Source organism: Phallusia mammillata, chromosome 3 (genome assembly GCF_965637545.1).
Source record: "Phallusia mammillata chromosome 3, kaPhaMamm4.hap1.1, whole genome shotgun sequence".
In the NCBI taxonomy this organism is placed as follows: Eukaryota; Metazoa; Chordata; class Ascidiacea; order Phlebobranchia; family Ascidiidae; genus Phallusia; species Phallusia mammillata.
In genome coordinates this window covers 30,976,050-30,997,477 of record NC_137254.1, presented here as the reverse complement: position 1 = coordinate 30,997,477, position 21,428 = coordinate 30,976,050, and the positions used below count along the sequence as shown (strand labels likewise).

Below are 21,428 nucleotides of genomic sequence, written 5' to 3'. Positions count from 1 at the left end.
TTTTTTAGGAGATTACGAATGGAAGTATGTCACCTTGTTGCGGGATCTCTTTTTCGCCTGCTTCTTAGGAACATTGTTCATCTTTCCGAGGTGATTGATGGAGATCGGAGGGGGGAGCAGCTCTTCTTGAAAGTCTCTTTAACTGCGAATAAACAACCGAAAAATTTAATTTTAAAGATTGCTTTTGCAAACTGCTATATGTGTTTCTCTTCTACTTTTATTAAAGTCCTGCAAACCTTGATGTAAAACAATTCGTTGAATGAGAACAAAACGTTTTCACTGATTTGCAAACGCACAGAACACGTTATCAACATGGCTGCTGAGTGGTTAACGCAAACGCCCTGTGTTCACAACGTTGTGAGTTCAAATCCCATCTCGCCCACTAAACTGAAATCCCAAAGTCTTTAAGCCACTTTACAAAGCGCTCTGGTTGTTCATCTTAACTGATTACTGGGCTATCTAGCGATCCCTTGCTATGAAGCTGACATTTGCAGCATACAAGGCTGGCAATGGTGCTTGTGATTCGACTTTCAACGGGTTCTCCACGGAGTCTGTGTAGCTCAGTTGGTAGAGTCCCGGAAAAACTCCTGTCGTGGGTTCGAATCCTACTTTTTCTAGCCTATGCCTTGCCATGTATGGGAATGCTTGGTGACCGGCTGATTCGGTATAACGATCTCAATAGGTCCGGCGTACTATGGGCACTCTGGTTATATTTATTTCTTTGCGTTAAACATGAAAATATATTCTTCACATGTGGTTCACAAATATGCTGAATCAGCAAAGAGGAACATCGCAGTATTCGAATCTTTTATGTGGATCAGTTGTGTAACACCAGGGTCCGTCAAAAAGCGGGCCTCTGCAGTAATTATGCGGCCCAATTCCTCGATCGCGCATTACCGGGTCGCTTGGTTTGCTGAAATTCAGTTTTGAAATGAATAAAAGCAAAAATATCCTTTGCAAAATTTTGTTTATGACTTTTAGAGAAGGGTTTGGAAAATACTGAACAGGCGTTTCGTCCACCAGGTTGCATATTTAACAAATTTGTCGTTCAACTTGTGTAATGCTAAATAAAATACTAGTTGTTATTTGAAGAAGCCCTACCGTTCTGGTGGGCGAAACGTCAGCAAAAATACAAGTTCTTGAGACAACAACTCGTATTGTGTTTAGCATTACACCAGTTGAACGACAAATTTGTTAAAAATGCTGCATAGTGGACAAATGTCAGCAAAAATACAAGTTCTTGAAACAACAACTCGTATTGTGTTTAACATTACACCAGTTGAACGACAAATTTGTTAAAAATGCTACATGGTTGACAAAATATCAGTAAATACAAGTTCTTGAAACAACAACTCGTATTGTGTTTAGCATTACACCAGTTGAACGACAAATTTGTTAAAAATGCTGCATAGTGGACAAATGTCAGCAAAAATACAAGTTCTTGAAACAACAACTAGTATTTTGTTTAGCATTACACCAGTTGAACGACAAATTTGTTAAACGAAATATTATTAACTTACAAGTCGTGAATATGTGGGTAGTTTACGTCCCATCGTTGACAAGTGTAACCACTTCTAGTTGTGTTCATTCCTCCCATATACAACTGACCCGGAGTTTGGCACCCGATCGGCGGCACCTCTTCAACTTCTGTGAAGAAAAAAACAATGTTTTAAAGGGTAGAGCTACTAACACCATAACCCACACGACACCCAAAGTCGATTAGGGGGCGTAAAGAGCTGAATTTTTATTTATCGGCTATAAATGGGTTGGGAAATAAGTTTTTAAATGTTTTACATTAGCAACTATTTTTTGGGGTTAGTTTTATTGAATTTTAAGTGCTAATACTATACCCCGACCCTAATAGGCCTAACCGTAAGCATTTTTGGAGATATAACCAATCGACTTTGGATGTCGTGTGGGTTATGGTGTTAGTAGCTCTACCGTTTTAAAGGAGGGCACGACTCGGATTTCTATGGCGTGTTGTGATTATGATTTTTATGTGTTGGCGGTAAAATTAATTGCAAGTTTTTTAATGTTGCTGTTTTAATAATAATGATAGTAATGTAAACCAGTGGTGGGATTCAGCCGGTTCCCATCGGTTCTACAGAACCGTCTCACGAAATTTTACGAGATCAGCCAACCGGTTAGCATTACTGTTTACTGTCAATGGACTTTTTGGAACAGAACAGGCTGAAAAAAATATGACTTTTGTGATAGAACCGGCTGACAAAAAAATTAAACCTCACCACTGAAGTAAATGTAATAATTGTGTTCACAATAACAGATTGGTTCAAAATGGATGGTTTGTTTCTTAGCTATTGTGAAAAGCCGTGCAGTTGCTTAATTAAAAAATTTGAAACACACAGAAAGCTAGCAGTGACAAAAGATTATGCAATAGTAATGTTAGCACTCAGTACCAGGAGAGCGCCCGTAAAGCGCCGATACAATTGTCGCTGTACAATTAACAGATTTCTGCTTACAGGATATAAATCACATCCTATGTGTCATTTCCCTCAATACAGATTAAGCTTTGTATTGTATACACTGGCTAAATTGCCATACTCCTATTGTCACAGCAATAAGCATGATAACATTGTGACAATTGATTAACAATACATCTGTAGCGATTGCAATGGTATTTGTGCAAATTTTGAAACTGCTACACATTTGCCTTTAAATCAAATTTGTATAGTTACTTGTATATAGTGTTGGAATTGGAATTCGGCCAGTTCGCATCGGTTCTATAGAACCATATCACGAAAGTTTATGAGATCAGCGAACTGGTTAGCATTACTGGTTACTGTGAATGAACCGGCTGAAAAATATGACTGTTGTGATAGAACTGGCTGACAAAAAATTGAATCCCACTACGGGAAAATACTGACTATTGACATTTATGTCATGACATTTTTTCAACACAATAATCTCTGTGACTGAATGCCTCTTTGTTTTTAAGTTTATGGGGTTAAAAATGTGCAAAATTCAGTGAAGAAACAGTTGGCTCGATGAAATATAATTTTGAGGCCTTGGACTGGCAAATCCTTTTTACAGTGCCATTTTCATAGCTGACAAGAAAATTCAGCATAAAAACATCTAAATCAGGCGCTGTATTTTATTTCGCTTTTATAAGCATTATTTTCAGACACTGATGATGGTTGTAAAAGCGAAATGAATTTGTTTTCGAAAAAACAAATAAAATACAGTGACAGATTTAGTGGTTTTTATGCTCAGTTTTCTTGATCTGGTTTTAATGACCCTGAATCGTCGCGGTTGCTTCACTTAAAAGGAGATTTTACTAATAAGAAAAGATTTATCCCAAACCTGACTTTATTTAAATGTTTTTTTGCCCTACTGTAAAGCGTCCACTATCCAGTCTGCAGAACATGGCAGTTCATGATGAGATCTCAGGGATGTAGGGCCAACTAGTCCTCGCATGTGCACAACCTTTAAGTCTGTATGCTAAATCAATTTAAGCAGGCGCAAAACAAGTGATAGAGTCAGTGGTGGAGTTTAAAATTTTTGTCATCCAAGTCATATTTTTTTAGCCAGTTTATTAACAGTAAATCCATTGACAGTAACCAGTATTGCTAACTGGTTCGCTGATCTCATAATTCTATCCCACCACTGAATAGAGGTCAGGACCTTTATACGTCTTTCGTGCAAAATTTCTACCAGCAATAAAAAAAAGTAGGGTGCAAAACATTTTTTTTTAAATCGCATGTGCAGCTGCCACATTCAGCAGACTGGCACATAAAAATTAGCCATTTTAATACCTGGTTTGCACATTGGAATATCACATGTTGCATAAGATGTTGTTCTGGCGTTAGTTAAACATATTGGATAAATGTTATATTCTGATAAAACCCTGCAATAATTTTCCACCAACCCCAGGTTTTCGATGTTTTCAACCGTGCTGAAAAAAAAAGCGAATGATGGTATATATTACCTCAAACCAATCTATGTTTCACCTGGCATTATGTGTTAGCATAGTGGTTCTGAACCTTTTTTGTTACATTCCTCCCTTTGCCCATTTTCAAACTATTTATTCCTCCCCATAGGCGAAAAACAAAAGTTATAATGGACATCCCTTATGAAAAAAAACATATTCATTTTAAATTGCTCCCCTGAACTAAAAAAATTCCTCCCTGGTTGGGAACCACTTTGTTACGATATTTTTACCTAATTATTTCCAATTGTTCCATATATATATCAATATATATATAAATCGTGTCAAAATATATTTTGCGTATTTTTAAGATTCATATAACAATTGAACTGGTGTTGTATTAGTTTTTACGCACTTGTCTCTGTGACGGTGAGGCATCTGTGCATCCCAATATTGACATGATATCCCATCGAGTGTCTTCGAAGCCTGTCCTCGGTATGAGCTAATAGAACTGAGATTCACGCAACCAACCCCTTCAGTCGCTTGAGGCAAGGTGACTGTCGGATTTCCTGGCTCTAAAGTAAACACTCTTGTGTTCAAAATAATTTGTATGAAATTCTAACCGAGGATTGTAACCCATCATTAGAAAAATGTTACAGCACATGCTTTTACCACAGTGGCTTAGATTTTGTCATTTATCTGCCAGAAAATGGCAATATTTATTTATCTAATAAATTTGCTCAAAAAATTAACTATGTCGTTGACACCCCGAGTTTATTGTTTTGGATGGAATATTATTTGGAAAATCTCATGTTTTGTACCACTCTGTTTTAAATTTATTCTTAATGGTGACATAATTTGCAAAACGCAGCAATAACAGTACGCCAGGCCCATTGAAGGCATTATACCGAATCAGTCGGTCACCAAGCATTCCCCACCATATGGCAAGGCATAGGCTAGAAAATCAAAAGGCGGCTGTATGAAAAGTATAAAATATTAATTTACCACAAGATTGTTCATTGCATGGCATTTCTCTTATCACAGATCCCGAACATTTTCCTTGTGTTACTTCACCATGTCTGCATGAACGGGTTCGATATTTTTTCCCTCCACCACATGGCTGCGTACATGCCGACCATTTAGTAATCCTTTTCCAAAACGGGTCTGTATAATTTAAAAGAAAAAAACACGTCGAAAATTTATGTTTTTACTGTTGGATTATCATCTGTACAACCGTATTTGGCAAGTAAACCAATCAACACCTCAAGCATTTAATTTCTCACAGCTGTGTACCATATGCTGGCATCTTCCGTTAAGTTAATATAGAACTCTTCTTGCAATTTGTATTTTGATTCCGACAGTGTGGCGTCCTATACAGGTCACCTTCATCAGGGTAAACATAGTATAGGTTGTGCATAGTACAGTGCACCTTTTGTTGACTGTTATTCATTTATAATTGTACATTTCTATACATGTTGATTCAAACAGTACCATATGACTATAACACAGGGGTTCTTAACCTGGGGTGCACGCACCCCAAAGGGGTACGAGAACTGTTCCTAGGGGGTGCGGGGATGCTGAATCATTAAGGTTGGTTAGGTCTATTCTATATAAATACAAAAACCCAGGGGGTGCGAAAGGCATAGATGTAGCAAGTGATTGGTCGCTACATTACCACTTTACAAACAAGGGTTTCTTATCGACCAAAGAATGAATAGGGTTTCACAAAATTTGCCAAACTGTTTAATTAAGAGTACTGTGACAACAAAAAAGGTTTAATACACTGGTTCTCAACTGGTTGTCCATGATGACTATTATCGGGTGGCCCGTAGTTGTATTTCGTGATAAACTGGAAATAGTTGCAAATAATTTGTTGGATATTCAGTACGAGAAACCTTATCCAAATTAATGGCTGTTTGTTGTTAGCTGCCAATTGTTTAATATCACTCTTGTATCAATTATTTATTGAGAGTATCTATTTCAATACAATGCTTGTTGTGGGTGCGTTCATTATCCTTACTTCACAATAGCTTGGTCTACAATATTCATTTAATTCAGAGGTCAACTTGTTTGTGGGCAATGGGCCAGTAAAAATAATACCGTGGACCATTTCTTTTTGGAGCATGATAGAAGTACGCATATCAAACAACCATTTAGGCTTGAAACATAATTCTTTAAAACCGATGTTCAAGAAATGAGATACAATTAGTAACAGCTAACACTTCGATGTGCTGTCAATATGTAATATGCAATCATCTTTAGTTTATCAAAAAACTTAGTGGACATCCCGTGGACCACCTAAAAAGTCATCATGGACCACTAGTTGAGAACCACTGGTGTAAGGGGACTGGTGGTGTATGGCCTGAAATGATTTGAGAACCACTTGCTTAAGAGCACTCACCTAATGGTTTTGGGCAGTGGTGGCCAAACTACGGCCCGAGGGCCGCATCCGGCCCCCAGTCCTGTTTCATCCGGCCCGCCAAACACCTTGCCTGGTTTTTTTTTACTCCAGACTTAAAAAGGCTTCTTCAAAATTGTGGATGGTTGCATTTATCTCATTTATATATAAACCTTTTATTAAATACAAGTGCAAACAAGATGGTGTTATTCTACTACAATAATATATGTTTTAATAAAGATGGCAACCAGTTACGACAAATTTTACGCAAATCTAATTTAATCCGGCCCTCCGGTGGCAAGACAGTTGCAAATTTGGCCCTCTGGTAAAAAAGTTTGGCCACCCCTGGTTTTGGGTATTGTGTACAATTTGGTTCAAGTCAGTTTGTTGATTGCAGCAGTTACCTTTTTTACATCTCAATTTTCAATGCATAAAGATTAAATGCTCATACATAAAACTTCGCAGATGACTCAGATACCTTTTTTTAAATCATGTTCAACATGATGAAAATTAAACACCCATGCATATACCTACTTTTAGGGCACAGAGGCACTTCACACCGACGTCTCTTGTTGTTCCTTGCAGAGTAACACCATGGCCACGATTTCGTTCGATTATTTGGATTACGGCAGAAATTTTCTTCCACTAATGGTGAACCAGCACTATAACAACAGGTTGGCAGAAATGTTATTTTACAGCACTCAATAGTTTTAAAATGTTTGTGTCTCCAAATGTCTGAGGCAAGTTTCACTATACTGTTATTGGTGGCCTACTTTATACAAAAATTCAGTTTATCGTACATACTATTTAATTGTGTACGGCAGTGGTTCTCAAACTTTTTTTATTGCGAAGCCTCTGAAAAAGTTTTCTGGACTTGCGACACACCAGCAAATAAAAGTTAATGAGGAAACTTATCATAAAAGTTCATGAAAGTTGTGTTTATTGATACAACAACAAAAAGCCACAAAACGGAACTATTGTTCGACGCCCTTGGAAGATTGAAATGACAAACCAGAGCGTCGCAATGCACATTTTGAGAACTACTGGTGTAAGGACACAAAGCCCATCTGCAGGCATGTGTTAAAACAATCATCCTGTAAACCACAGAATCCAGTTAATAACATAAAAAAGCGTGACTAAGTGCTTGCATGAATAACCAGATTAATCTTTTTTACTCAATGCCCCACATTTACACTTTTTGTAATGCTGGTTTTGATTATACACATTGTTTGACTATAGTGTTTGCTGGTTTTTACCAAAAAAAATAAAGTATACATTTATCAAGTTGAAGTATAGACACAACCTACAAATTAGTTTCACTCCAGGGTTTACAGTTGTGTCCATTCTTTGCTACTGAAATATTTCCTCTGTAGCTGTTTACATCTTCTGGGTCTGCACAATCGCCTCCTGGGTCTGAAATATTGGCATGAAAATGGATTATTTAAACAAGATAAAACCTGTGATAAGATTGAGCTGGTGATGGGATTGAGCCGGTTCTATAGAACCGTCTCACGAAATTTTATAAGATCAGCGCACCGGTTAGCATTACTGGTTACTGTCAATTGACTTTTTGTAACAGAACCAGCTGAAATATATGACTTTTGTGATAGAACCTGCCGACAAAAAATTTGAATCCCACCACTGGATAAAACTCATTGTAGTTAATTACTGTTTGGTTTATCACAAGTAGAGTTTTGTTGCACAAATGTAGTCTGTTATTAGTTAATAAACCTTATTTGCACATCCAGTTAATATTAGGAAAAACAAACGTGAAAAATTTGAGGTGCCACATTTAACTGCATTATGCAAAACATTATATGAATCTAGTATTGTGCACTGTACTACGCCATTCAGTGTTATTTTACCCTGATGAAGACGACCTGTATAGAACGTCGAAACGTCGGAATAAAATCACATTTGCCAGAAGAGCTCTTTAAACTTGATTATATGAATCTGTTTATAAGTTAAACAGCTCAAATAGACGTTTTGTTTAAACATTTTGGCAAATGCTTAATGCCATTATCAGTGATGTAAAGGGCCACATCAGTTACACCCATTTATATCCATTTGAGTTGCATAAAAAATTGATAAAAAAGGTGCGAACAAGCGTCGCCTAAACATGTAAGATAGGTACACAAAGTGCTTTTTTAAGGTGTTTTGGGGGACCGAAATGGTCCCCCAAATTTCTCCAGCGGTTTCCCAAAATTTGCCAGTAGCCTAATAAATAATTCATTTAAGCAAATATGGCTTTTTTTTGGTATTTAAATTGAACACTTGCGATCTCTTAAAACTACTTAGCAGGTCACCCAAACCAAACCTTAAAAAAACCTGGGTACACAGTAGGTGCACTAGATATTATGTTTTGTCCAAACTTACACAATGGGCAGTCTTGTACTTCGCAGCTTTTTTCTGCTATTGCTCTGCCATTACATTGTCCATTTTCACATTGTCGAACCCTGTATTTTTTTCCTTCCCCACAAGGTTTAGAACAACTTGACCATGGCTGCCACCTGTCCCATTTTCCGTCTGTGAAAGCAGCAAATTAATGGTGTTCTTAACTCAATGCAGGGGTGCTCAACTTTTTCGCCATGAAGGCCACATTATAGGCCTTTACTTTTCCAGTGGGTGCCTAGTGTCCCCATGTTTTTCATTCAAATAAAATTTATTCATCGATTTAGCTAAACGCTTTGGTAATCAAATCTTAACTGTATTTTAATACACTTGATCACAGCCGCCTAAATCATTTATGCGGCCGCATATGGCATACGGCCACAGGTTGCGCACCCCTGGCTTAGTTCGTACCTAGGAACAGTTAAAGATGCAGACTAAAATAATTGGTTCAAATCATATTACAGTAAACTTGTGGTGTATTTTATTGCACACATTCTAACAATTACTTTGCAGTTGCAGTGGTGGTTTTCATCAGGCTATGTATAATACTGATAGCAAAATATGTAGTGGTATGGAGCTTGAGGTTTTTGTCTGTTTATTTAAGTTTATCCTTAATGAGAAAATAATTCTTGTATGGGATTTTGAACAGTTGATTATTATGGGTCCCCTTCCCTGAAGGGGACACATATTGTTTTTGTCCGTATTTTTTTTTTCTTTTTTCTTTTTTTCTTTTTTTCCGTCTAACGCGGATTTGTTCCCACGTTTTGGTCAAGAAAAAATGGTTCAAACTTTTTCAAATTTACACACATTACAGATATTGGTCTAAAGATGGTCCATGTGAATTTTGACCCCGTTTGATCCCTCGGTTCACCCACAGGCCCCCGAAACGTAAAATTTTTAACGCTGGTTTGTAATGCTCGTGTGGTAAAGAAAAAGTGCTTCAAATTTATTCAAATTTGGACATATGTTAGTTATTAATCCAAACTTGATCCTCCAGAAGTTTAACCCCGAATCACCCAGCGATTCACCTACAGGCCTCCGAAACATAAAATTTTTAACGCTGGTTTGTAATGCTCGTGTGGTAAAGAAAAAGTGCTTCAAATTTATTCAAATTTGGACATATGTTAGTTATTAATCCAAACTTGATCCTCCAGAAGTTTAACCCCGAATCACCCAGCGATTCACCTACAGGCCTCCGAAACATAAAATTTTTAACGCTGGGTTGTAATGCTCGTTTTGAAAAGAAGGAGTGCTTCAAATTTATTCAAATTTGGACATATGTTAGTTATCAATCTGAACTTGATCCCCTAGAAGTTTGACCCCGAATTACCCAGCGGTTCACCCACAGGCCCCCAAACGTAAATGTGTCTAACGCTCGTTTGGTCAAGAAAGACACTGTAGGCAGAAGCACCAAGAGAGTAACTCACTGGTTTACGATAGCGCGAGGGCTTAGCTTGACGTCGGACAGACGTTTTACGAGACGTCGTTTCAGTGATTAGAAATCAGCTGTTTTGCACAGCAATGCTATGTCGTTTTATTAAGTTATCACCCACATTTTTGGTTTTGGCGAAGATTTTACACCTATGACGTGATTTAAACCTAATAACCGTGCTTTGGTTTTGTATATGTCAAGCAAATCTTTGTTAATGAAAGTAAAGATGAAAAAATGAACTTGACTTTTTTGCAAAATAAATGTTTTTTTAAATGCTCGTTGTCAGGTTGGCCGCATGATTACGGGTCACTTAAGGTCAACTAGTAGGTATTACAAACACTGTTCAGAACTTTCTTTCGTCATAAGGTAGCGTTTTTTTTGACAATCAATTTAGGAGTCAATGCTCAAGGCATGTAAAAATTAGGCTTAACGGTATTGTTGAACACTCAGGACGGCATGCTATTGAAAACGGTGTCAAAAGGTCAAACAGTCGTTTGGCGTGTGCACCCTGAGAGGTTACTACAGGTCAATGGTACTCGTTTTGGGAAACAAAGTTAAATGAAAAACAATTTGTTATGTATACACTTGCAGCAAATTGCTTTTTAAAGTGTGTCTGTAACACAACTGTTACAGCTTTCTAAAAAAATTGTGTTCAAAACCCGACCTTGGACGACAATATCTGGGTCAAAGCAAGAGATTAAATTAAAGTATTTGTTACGTTTTTTTTAATGTTTTTGTAATTATATGACAATAATAGTGCAAAAAGAATATGAACAATTTGTTTTATTGTTGGGTTAATGCTTTCTAAAAATTTGTCCTTAAGAATCTAAAAATCACTGCAACATTTGTTTACTGTCAATCCGCACAAACACGCGTGTGGGGACCCATTTGTTTTTGTGTACAAAAACAATCATACGTGTAGATCAAATGATGTGTATAGTAAATTGGTAAATATCATGTAGAATATATAAAATGGAAGTATATATATCAGAAAGCCACTCTTCTAGTTTATTTAGCAGTGATGAGATGGGTACCTGGAACTCAGTATCGATGGTAACAATTTCAGTGGTGTTAATACTCGTACTCAGTATCGAAATATTTTATCTCAGTTTTTGATACCAAAGGCCGGTATACATCATGTGGAGATTATTATTTTTTGCATGTGTTTGTGGTCGCCTGTGTCTCGGCCATGGCAGATAATTTAGCCAGTGATATACAACACCATACTTAAGTACTCGGTAATCGTACTCAGTATTGAAGGTAATTTTGCGTGGCACTCAGTATCGGTACTGAAACCTAGTATTGTCCCATCACTATTATTTAGAAATTAAAACCGCTGCAGGAGAAATGTGTTGATATGTTATACCTGTCAGCAGTTTATAATGATTAAATGTTAATAACTTACTACAATTTTCTTCTGTACAGTTTTTCATTTCTACCGAGTCACCTTTGCAGAGTGATGTGTCATTCACAAGACAAGCGCGTGTTCGATGCCTGAAGAACGGAAAAATACTTTTCAAAAAAGGTGACTTCAAAATTTTTTTCCCAAACATAAGAATCTATTTATACCCAGTTAGGTAAGCTTTTATTGCCAGGTCAAATGGAAAAATGCTTCTGACTTCCAATTTTTCTCTATGGATTTTGTTTGTAGCTAAAGGGGTAATGTAAAAATGCATTATATTGCTAAATATTTTCAAACTAGCTGTCAGTTAGTTAAAGCAACTGGGCTTGGATGCAGGCCAGCAATCTCAGAACAATCATATAGAAATCACATTACACCAGGCCCATTAAAGGCGCCATGCCAAATCAGCCTGTCGCCAGGCATTCACCACCATATGGCAAGGCATAGGCTTGGAAAAGAGAAAACATGAAAATGTTTTTCTACTGTTTTTATTGAAAACAAAAATAACACATGGTCCCACTGAGGAAACAAAGCAGGTATAGATGGAAAAGTTACACTGTTTGAAATTATTGTTACTTACTGTTTTCCATCACTACATTCTGGATAACAGAGTGACCAATCACTCCATGCGCTCCAATAAAGTCGCTCATCTCCAATAGGGTTGGGGGGCTTAATCATGAACAGTGTATCTGAAATGTATGAACTGATTGATGCTTCAATTATTTGTTTAAATATTGTAGTAGGAATAACAACTGTTGAAATTATTTTTTAAGGGTGACAAAATAAACAAGTTAAAACACGACAAAACACAAAATCACATCACATTTTATGCAATCTGTCTGTGTGAAAATAAATTTATTTCTATTCAAAAAAAAAATTTGTATTTTTACTGAAAAAATGTTTAAAATGAATAAATGTATCATAGTCCTTGCCAGACCTATTGTGGACATTGTACCCTATCCCAAGGTGGAATTTAAACCTACAACTGAAATATATCTGGTTAACTATGCCTGCTCAGTGGTAGGTAGTATGCTGCACATGACAGTTTCATCTAACATTGTGATTAATATTGTACCATTATTGCACTCAGGAATGTCACAATATTCCCAAATTTTGACGTCAGAATCAACGTAACACCAAGGTTTATCAAAGCCATCAGGATTTCTACAGTAGTTTTCCTCCAAACCAGCAGCAGTGATAACATCTGGTGAGCTTTAAAACAAATACATTGCATATTGTAAACCTCAGTTAAACCTTTTAATTCCATGTCTTCATCTAGTTTGGACAAAACTCGAGGCACAAATGACTCGTAATTCTGTAACAGCTAAACTAACCGACACATGTTACACGAGCAAATTTTTGGTCATTTATAATGTACTGTAAACTTCAGTTAAACCAGATTTGTTTAATCCATATGTTCGCCTAATTCGGACAAAACTCGTGGCACAACAGTCTGGTAATGTTGCAAGACTTTCGACATCACCTAATCCAGACAAATTTATTGGTCCAAATGGGTCAGAATTAACCAAGGCTTATAATAGTTTGGTTTTAGGTAATAAATATCAGTTGTTGCGGCAATGGAAACATTTTTCCCCACACTAAGTTAATATTTTTACTGCCTATTTTTTGTGTTTAGCTTTTACATTTTATCATGCTTGAGTTTTTAAACCAAAACACAGGTTTTATAAAAATCCAGTTTTGTTACAGACACACATTAACATCAATTCTTACAACTGATTTGGGTTGGGAGTAGTTGCATCCCATCGTTGGCACGAAAACCCACTCTCAGTGGTGCTAACATTACCACGATAACCGGTCCCGTAGTCCTGCCGGTGGTAGCAATGTGTGGTGAACGGCACGCCCACGTTGTCACCGCATTCGTACATCTGGTTAAGCTGGTAGAGGTCGGCAGCAGAAACTGATACAGACTGTGTTACTATCGCTTCACCTGTTGCCCTAAAAATATGAAGTTAATGCTGTAGGGGTCGGTGAATGTTGTGTGCCAATTTACTTTATTTTTCAAAATGGTAGTGGCTAAAGTTCCAACATTTCTGTGTGTAAAAGTATGTTTGTGCCGGCTGATTTTAAAAGCAATAAGAAAGAAGTAGATTCCTTCATAAATATTGGGTATAAATCCCTAACTGGGATCAGCCCTGAAGCGTTGATGCAGACCAGCGATCACGACACACCCATATAGAAAACATAGTGTGGCAGGCCTATTAAAGGTGCCATATCGAATTAGCTAGTCAGCAACAAATTTTTGTAGCCTGTGCCTTGCCTTATGGTTAATGTTTGGTTACCAGCTGGTTCGGTACAACGCCTTTAGTAGGCCTGCCACACTTTGATTTACATACACAATTTTATTACCTTTACTTCAGGACTAACGAATATAAATTATAGAGTGCTATGAACAATTTCTTGATGTCATGGGTTGCTGACTACTGGTTCAGTGGCTAAATGTGCAAATTTTAAAGGCGTTCTTTTTTTGACTCTTTTTTAATGTTTTGATTTTACTTAATCATATAAATCTTCTATGGCAAAAAATTTAAATAAAACTTTATGACGGTAAAGTAATCCTTTAAGTTTAGGTGCAAAATGTTTTCTAATAAGCAAGAATTCATTGCAAAAAAAGCATCTTTTATTAAGTTTACATGAGATAAACATACTTGTCAATGATAGTAGGTCCACCATTTTTTGTGAAGTCATAACCACCATAATGCATCACAGACTTTTTGTCATACTCAGATCCAAAGGAATCAATAGCATCTGCCGGTTCCTTGAAAAAGTTGTCCTTCCGATCTGTGAATAACATAACCTTCATCACTTGCGGTGAACATAAATTCATAACTGGGATCAGCCCTGAAGCGTCTATGCTAGTGGTTCCCAAACTGTGGGCCATGGCCCAGTACCAGGCCCCCAAGACATTTTCAATGGGCCACAGAGCCATTTGAACAGATTCTACTGTTTTGTTATACTGTAGATATTATGCACTTTGTTTTGAAAAATATAATATTTGCAAAGGATTCAGGACCTTGTAGCCAAATTTCAGGAGCATGTATCTCATTAAAAATAGATTGCTAGAAACCTTTTCGTCTGTCTTTGAGTTATTTTTTTGTGCCCAAATTTACAGCACATAGTGAGCCACGAATCGCTATTAGACATTTGGGCCACATCCCAAAAAAGTTTGGAAACACCTGGTCTACGCAGACCGATCACGACACATTTATATAAAAATAACAGTATGGCAGGCCTATTGAAGGTGACACATCGAATCAGCCTGTCACCAAGCATTTACCACCACATGGTAGGGGGGGGGGTGAAAAGATCTAGTGTGCGGTGGGATTTGAACCCACAACAGAAGTTTTTAAGGAACTTGTGCTCTGCCGACTGAGCTACGCAGGCTCTGCCTTCATTGGGCATGCATACTGTGATTTCTATATCACTTGATTCACTTATGCCCATCAAAACATGCCATTTGCCTTTTCTTTTATTGTCATTGCCCCTTCTAACACCTGCTTTGCATTGCTGTATCTCTTACGCTTTTCCAACATGACTCAGACATGGCTCTGCTGCTCAATAAAGCTTCAACCGCCTCATGGTATATTTTTTTTGAAAATTAGAACATAAATATTTAATATATCTGCAACATTAGCTTTAACCATGTCAATAACAACAACAAACTAAAGATATATTTGTTGGTAGAGTAAACCTCTGGTAACCTGGACCCGTTTGGGCCAAAAAAATCGGTTGGGTGAAGATTCGGATGAACCGATGTCGAATAGTTCAAGTCTTACCACATTATAAATCATTTGCACTTCGAGTTTTGTCCGAATTGGGCAAATATCCGGATTAACCAAATCGGGTTTAACAAAAGATTACTGTATTACTAAAAAAGGTATCATCTTTGTCAAATAAGCGGTCCATTTTGTGGACTCTTATTATTTCTTTTAACATGAAAGAATGAAAAAAAGCTATACAATACCTTGTCTTATATTTTTCCATTTGATCTTAACGTATTCATCTCTATCTGGCCTCGACTGTTCGTGATAGAATCCAAGAGCGTGATATATTTCGTGCTCTACAATTCCCAAAAATCCACATCCTCTGCCAATCGACACCTTGAAAATATGTTTATCCCTTAGTTCTACTATTCCAAATTTTAACTCAATATATGCAAATAATAGTGTTTTTTGAGCCGATAAAGACAGACTTTTCGAGTTTTATTTTCACATTTAGGGTAAGTACAAGAAAAACATGGAAAGGTTGTGTTCCTATTGAGCAAAATAGCCTGTTTAAAAAATACTTAGCTGCCAGAGCGCATATTGCATCAGTTTTCAACTAAGAATTACACAACAGTTGTTAAAATCTCAAATTTAATTTATTTCCTATGCACATCATAGTACGCCAGGCCTATTAAAGGGGTTGTAACAAGCCGGTCTCCCAACCATTATCATACAATGCCTTCAATAGGCCTGGTGCACTATAATTTATCAATGAGTGTGCCGTGATTGCTGGTCTGCATCAACCCTTCAGGCCTGATCCCAGTTATGAGTGTTTTTATCTTTGTTTTCTACATACAAGTTCTTTGTTTTTTTTACTTTTTAGGACTGTGTTTATTGCTACAAAAAAGCTTTTTAAATGAAAAACTAAAATTTCTGAAAAAATGAAGTTTATTTAAATGAAAACCTAGCGACTCATTTCTTTTCCACAGCTCTACTATGCCGTCTAGTGGTTTACCACTTGTCCTCCTGGATAGCGTCCCACTCTTGAAAAACATCCAGCATTGTTGATAAATAGCATGTAATCATCAGTGCCAGTCCCCTCCCCGATTCGAAAGCACGTCCTCGCATTTATGATGTTTATGGCACGGACGATAACATTCACATGCTGCGGTAAGTCAACTGTACAGGAAATTTTTTTAATTTAAATTATAAAATTGAAGATATAGGTCGAAACAGTGTGCACTGTCTGCAGCTTAACTTATATTTCCTGGCTTTGTACATTTTTACTGATATACAGACACTGAGCCCAGTTCTAAAGTGCCATAGACGGCTACACTAGCCAAGTAGCTTATGTCTTGTCATCAGTTGCACTAATGAGACTTTATAGGTCGAAATAGTGTACGCGGTCTGCAGCTTGTCCTCTGTTAGCATAATGCTTTTTCATTGATATTGTGACACTGAGCCAACATCACTTTGGTTCTCAAGCAGTTGCTTGTCCATTGTGAGCCAGTTTCTTGTGTGGTGGATGCCCACTTGTGGCATCGATCAAAGTAGGTGAGGCATGGCTTTTTAGTTTGTTGCTCCAAACAGAATGGAATGCTGTTAGATGGCTACACCAGTCAATATGGCCTATGTCTCGTTTTGGGCCAAAAATTTGCCCGGGTTAGGCGAAGATACAAATAAACCGATGTTGATTAGTTAAACCCTTACCAAATTACAAATGATTTGTACCCCATGTTTTGTCCGAACCATACAAAGATCCAGAATACCCAATGTTTACTGTATTTACCAAATTACTAAGTAGCATAATTCACTTATTTACCTGTTTCGAATGGCAAGTGTATCATAATCCTAACTTTTCCATCATCTGATTTTGGCCATTTGTTTATCAATGCACCTGCAGCTTTTCCATCTGCAGCTTTTTCCTTTACCCAACCTTCCACCTGTTTCCATTGATCAGCTGTATTTAAATCACATACATAGGAATTATAAATGATTTTCTATTGATCATAGCTTTGGGATATTGTGAAACTTTGACTTTCTATACGAGATATTATCAGTGGTAGGATTCGACCGGTTCGCACTGGTTCTACAGAACCGTGTCAAAAATTGTATGAGATCAGCGAACTGGTTAACATTACTGGTTACTGTCAATGGACTGTTTGTAACAGAACCGGCTGACAAAAAATTTGAAACCCACCACTAGATATTAATTATCATGAAACTATGACTTTCTATATGACAGTAAGATTAACTAAATCAGTGATGGCCTGCTTTAATTTTTTTTTAATTTATTTAGTTTACTGGGTTAAAAGTATTCCATTTAATTGCATATTTCTGTTAATTGCAAGAAAATGCTTGGCAAATTGGATACATTATTATTAAGAGTAATCGGTAATAACCTTTTATAGCAAACACCTATTTACAAGTGAACATTTTTTATCAATACATTAGAGTTATATAAACGATTATTGCTCTGCCAGCAGTTTTTATTATAACTAACCGACGTTTCGACGTCCCATACAAGACGCCTTCAAAAGCATCAAACAAAAAAAACAGCGATAACACGATTGTGCGGCTGTAGCCTGCATACAGACTGGCACCAACGGAGTGATAAAACATAGTTCAATGATTTTCTGTAGTTCTGACCTGTTAAATGCATGTCGTCCAACACATACTCGTCACAAACACAACTATAACATCCATTATCGAGTAGCTTGGCATCGTCACAGTTTTTGCAGGGTTTTGTTGTGCAATCTGCTTTTTTGTTTATCGGACCTATAAAAATAAAACAACTTAGGATATACTATTTGCTAATAAGGACGTTCGTATAGGATTTTGAAACGATTTTATAGTTTATAGCATCGCAAAGATCTTAGAAATTTAACAAATTTGTCGTTCAACTGGTGTGGTGCTAAACCAGTCGTCGGCAACCGCCGGGCCGCGGCCTAGTGCTGGTCCGCGAGAAGTTCGTTACCGGGCTGTGCATTTTTTAAGGTAAATGCTTGGAAACATTTTCCCCGTGCCTCCCGGGAATGACAACCTAATTTAAGCGTTTTTATTTGTAAATATGTGTAGGTTTTTAAAGGCCGGTCCGGGAATTCTGTTTTAGAAACGGCCCGCAGTGCAATACAGGTTGCCGCCCCTTTGCTAAACAATACCTTATCGCTTGTGCGCTCGCAAATATTACACTTCAATGCTTCTGGTGGGCTAAACTTCAACAAAAATACAAGTCTTTTCAAAATAACAAACATGGCCAATTTGAGTCAGACTTCACACTTGGACGATTAGGAATTCGAGTCCAAACAATACTTAGCGCCACGTTGGTCGACAAGCCTGTACTTGGTTTGCTCGCAATGCTTCATGCTTCGCTACAAATGCAAGTTCAACAGCAATTTCGATGCCAAGTCGAGTGTAACTGGCCACTTCTTCTTCAGAGTAAATGGCCTTCATTCTCTTTTTAAATATTGCTGACTCGTCTTCAATATACAAACAGTGTAAGAGTTTAGAACAGTGGTTCTCAAACTTTTTTATTGTCGGGGCCAAATGGTATTTTTTAAGTGTGTAAGGAGCCGCAAAAAAACGAAACCTTGAGAAAATTACTAAAGAAAATGACTTTAAAAACTAAAATAGCGATGTTTGGGGGTTTTCTGAGGTCTGGTGCGAGCAGCAAAATAAGTAGTTGGGAGCTGCATGCGCCCCCGAAAACCGAGTTTGAGAACCACTGGTTTAGACTGTGTATTTCGCGCTTACGTTGTAGATCGCAGTAGTTCATGTCTCCGTGCGTATGTGCAATCCATATATAACTAGTCTTTTGCACAATATATTTCTAATTATATAAAATGCAGTGGCGTTGTATTCTGCGTCAACATAGTCAATCCTTATGGCTATCGTGTGAAATAAATGAGACTCAATTACTAGCTGATATTCGTAAGACAATACATTGGATCTATAAAGGCAGCACAAAGCAAAATACAACATACAGTTTATTACGTCATAGATACAACTGTGTGCAAACTATCGCCGTTTTGTTAATAGTATATTGGAATAAAGGACCATTTTGTCGTCGCAAAGTTGCACAATCTGACCTATAAAGATAGGAAATACTTCAGGCACTCCGAGAATCGCTATACGGACTCGAGTTAACTGTCGCTACATAGCAACGATCAAGAAATTAACACACAAAATAGCAAGTGTGGCCGCAATCAAGATACCGTCGAGGTGCACACCCAACGCCTCAAAGGTCCGGATATAGACCGCGGTCCGCCATTTTGATCGCCATTTTTTATGTTTTTTTTCGGCGGGGTACTTATAATTTCTTAAACAAAGGGTATTCGCTATTTATTAACCAGTGAGACTTAGTTAATAAATCTACACACAATTTATTTTTACTGTAGGACTTTATAACCGCTTATTTCCCACTGTTTTACTTCGTTGGCCCACTTGAATGGAACATGTAAATTGTTTTTCACAATATTTGTTTTATGACGTGGTATTTAGTTGTAGAACGCGGCGATTATCAACTCATAACGACATTTTCACATGTTTTTTTAGATATTCCGCAACAATGAGTCCCACTATTGTGATTGTGTTAGCAATTGTGACGTCACTTCAGCTATGTGTCGCAGGTAACAATCAAATTTACCATTTTTCCATTGTTTTAAAGAGTCAAAGACAATGAAACGATTGTTTTGAATTCCAGTTAAGACAGAGGCCAAAGAATGCATCTTTGTTCCACTACGAGAACGAGTTAAGTGTGGTTTTGGTGGTAGTATCTCAATTTCGACGTGTGAACAACTGATGGATCCACGGAACACACCAACCGTGCTGTTTCGACGATAGCAATTACGAGGAGTTACATAATTTGCCACATTGTTTCTATCGTAAGTTGCCATTTTTTAAATGTTTTTTGTCAACTTTTTGTCATGACAAGGTATAGGCTGCCGAAAATCCAAAGTCTATATATTTTATATATACTTTGCGAAAATCTAGCCTGCGGTTGGAATCGATACTGTAACTAATTGACCAATTAAATTACCTTATAACCGAAACCGTCACTAAACATTAATGCACACCAGCGATCAGGGCACACTCGTTTATGCAGTCATTGTATATTAGCAGAACTCCTAAAACTGGAGTCGGCACAGGCCCCCTGTATTGTCATAAAATCGAAAATAGCGGACGAAGGGAGCAATTTGGGACAATATAGTGATAAAAAATTAGTAAAATGCGTGTGCGCTTTGGTTAGTAGACTTCTTACGTTGCAAACCAATACATTGCGGATGTGGGGCCCAACAGGGCACACTGGTAAACAGAAAAACTACTTAGTTTGAACAATGACTGTAAAGGGCAGGAACTTGGCCGAATGGTCCGGCGCGCCTGACCCACATACAGACATAAAAAACCTGATCGGAATTTGTCCCCGGGAGTGTCCTGGGTTCGAACCCCGTGAAGAAAAACAATGAATGTAAATTTTATATCGCTCCAGACAATAACAACAGCACTTGTTGAAACTCAAACAAACGTTTTACGGTTATTTACTGCCTTGTGAATTTCTGCAGTGGATAATTTTCACAACAAATTTATGTGCTTTTTAGCTTTTGCATCTAGACCTGGACCATAGCGGCCAACCCTACCGCAGCACTGGAGGAGCAAAGAAACTATCAACGCAACAAAGATCTTGAAAACTTAACAAAACTAACAAAGTCGTTCAACTGGTGTGATGCTTAACAAAATCCTTTGCTCGTGTGCTCGCAAATATTTCGCTGCAATGCTGAGTTCTGGTGAGCTAAACGCCAAACGTAAGCAAAAATACAAGTTCTTGAATGTCATACCTTTGTTCTCATATTACCAAAATTATGAATATTACAAATAGACTTAATGTAAAAAAAAATTTTGGGCGATAAACACGAGAGCGTTTTATAAAAAGGCGAAATAATTTAATTGTTTTTTTTTTTCGGCCTTTTGAATCTCTCTCGCAATTAGCATTTTCCCATTTCTCCTTACCACCCCGGAAAAAATAAGCTTTTGAAATAGTAGGATTGACAGGGTCAGGTTTTTTTAAGGTTTGGTTTGGGTGACCGCTAAGTAGTTTTAAGAGACCGCAAGTGTTTCATTTAAATACCAAAAATAACCATATTTGCTTAAACGAAATTTTGGGAAACCGCTGGAGAAATTTGGGGGACCGTTTCGGTTCC

The 21,428-nt window shown here is 37.4% G+C and overlaps 2 protein-coding genes and 1 long non-coding RNA gene across 4 annotated transcripts; 1 reads left to right on the top strand and 2 right to left on the bottom strand.

The window, feature by feature from the left end:
* Nucleotides 1–683: 683 nt before the first annotated feature.
* On the bottom strand, nucleotides 684–11,571 carry LOC145217753 (plasminogen-like). Its single transcript, XM_080085097.1, has 9 exons — nucleotides 11,513–11,571; nucleotides 8,661–8,810; nucleotides 7,592–7,697; nucleotides 6,819–6,946; nucleotides 4,892–5,050; nucleotides 4,302–4,461; nucleotides 3,774–3,913; nucleotides 1,521–1,647; nucleotides 684–913 (listed from the first exon to the last, which is right to left on the bottom strand). The coding sequence occupies exons 1-9, from the start codon at nucleotides 11,538–11,540 to the stop codon at nucleotides 775–777; spliced, it is 1,137 nt and encodes a 378-aa protein (XP_079941223.1). The 5' UTR covers nucleotides 11,541–11,571; the 3' UTR covers nucleotides 684–774.
* On the top strand, nucleotides 11,568–21,062 carry LOC145217756 (uncharacterized). 2 transcript variants are annotated; one of them, XR_013857477.1, is made up of 6 exons: nucleotides 11,568–11,632; nucleotides 12,600–12,716; nucleotides 16,221–16,401; nucleotides 19,786–19,859; nucleotides 19,934–20,114; nucleotides 20,829–21,062. It is a non-coding gene; the product is annotated as an uncharacterized LOC145217756 (long non-coding RNA). The 2 variants fall into 2 exon arrangements; XR_013857476.1 differs by having other exon boundaries at nucleotides 11,574–11,632.
* Nucleotides 13,237–15,957, bottom strand: LOC145218110 (protein SpAN-like). Its single transcript, XM_080085506.1, has 4 exons — nucleotides 15,913–15,957; nucleotides 15,492–15,627; nucleotides 14,176–14,308; nucleotides 13,237–13,465 (listed from the first exon to the last, which is right to left on the bottom strand). The coding sequence occupies exons 1-4, from the start codon at nucleotides 15,955–15,957 to the stop codon at nucleotides 13,237–13,239; spliced, it is 543 nt and encodes a 180-aa protein (XP_079941632.1).
* Nucleotides 21,063–21,428: the final 366 nt, after the last annotated feature.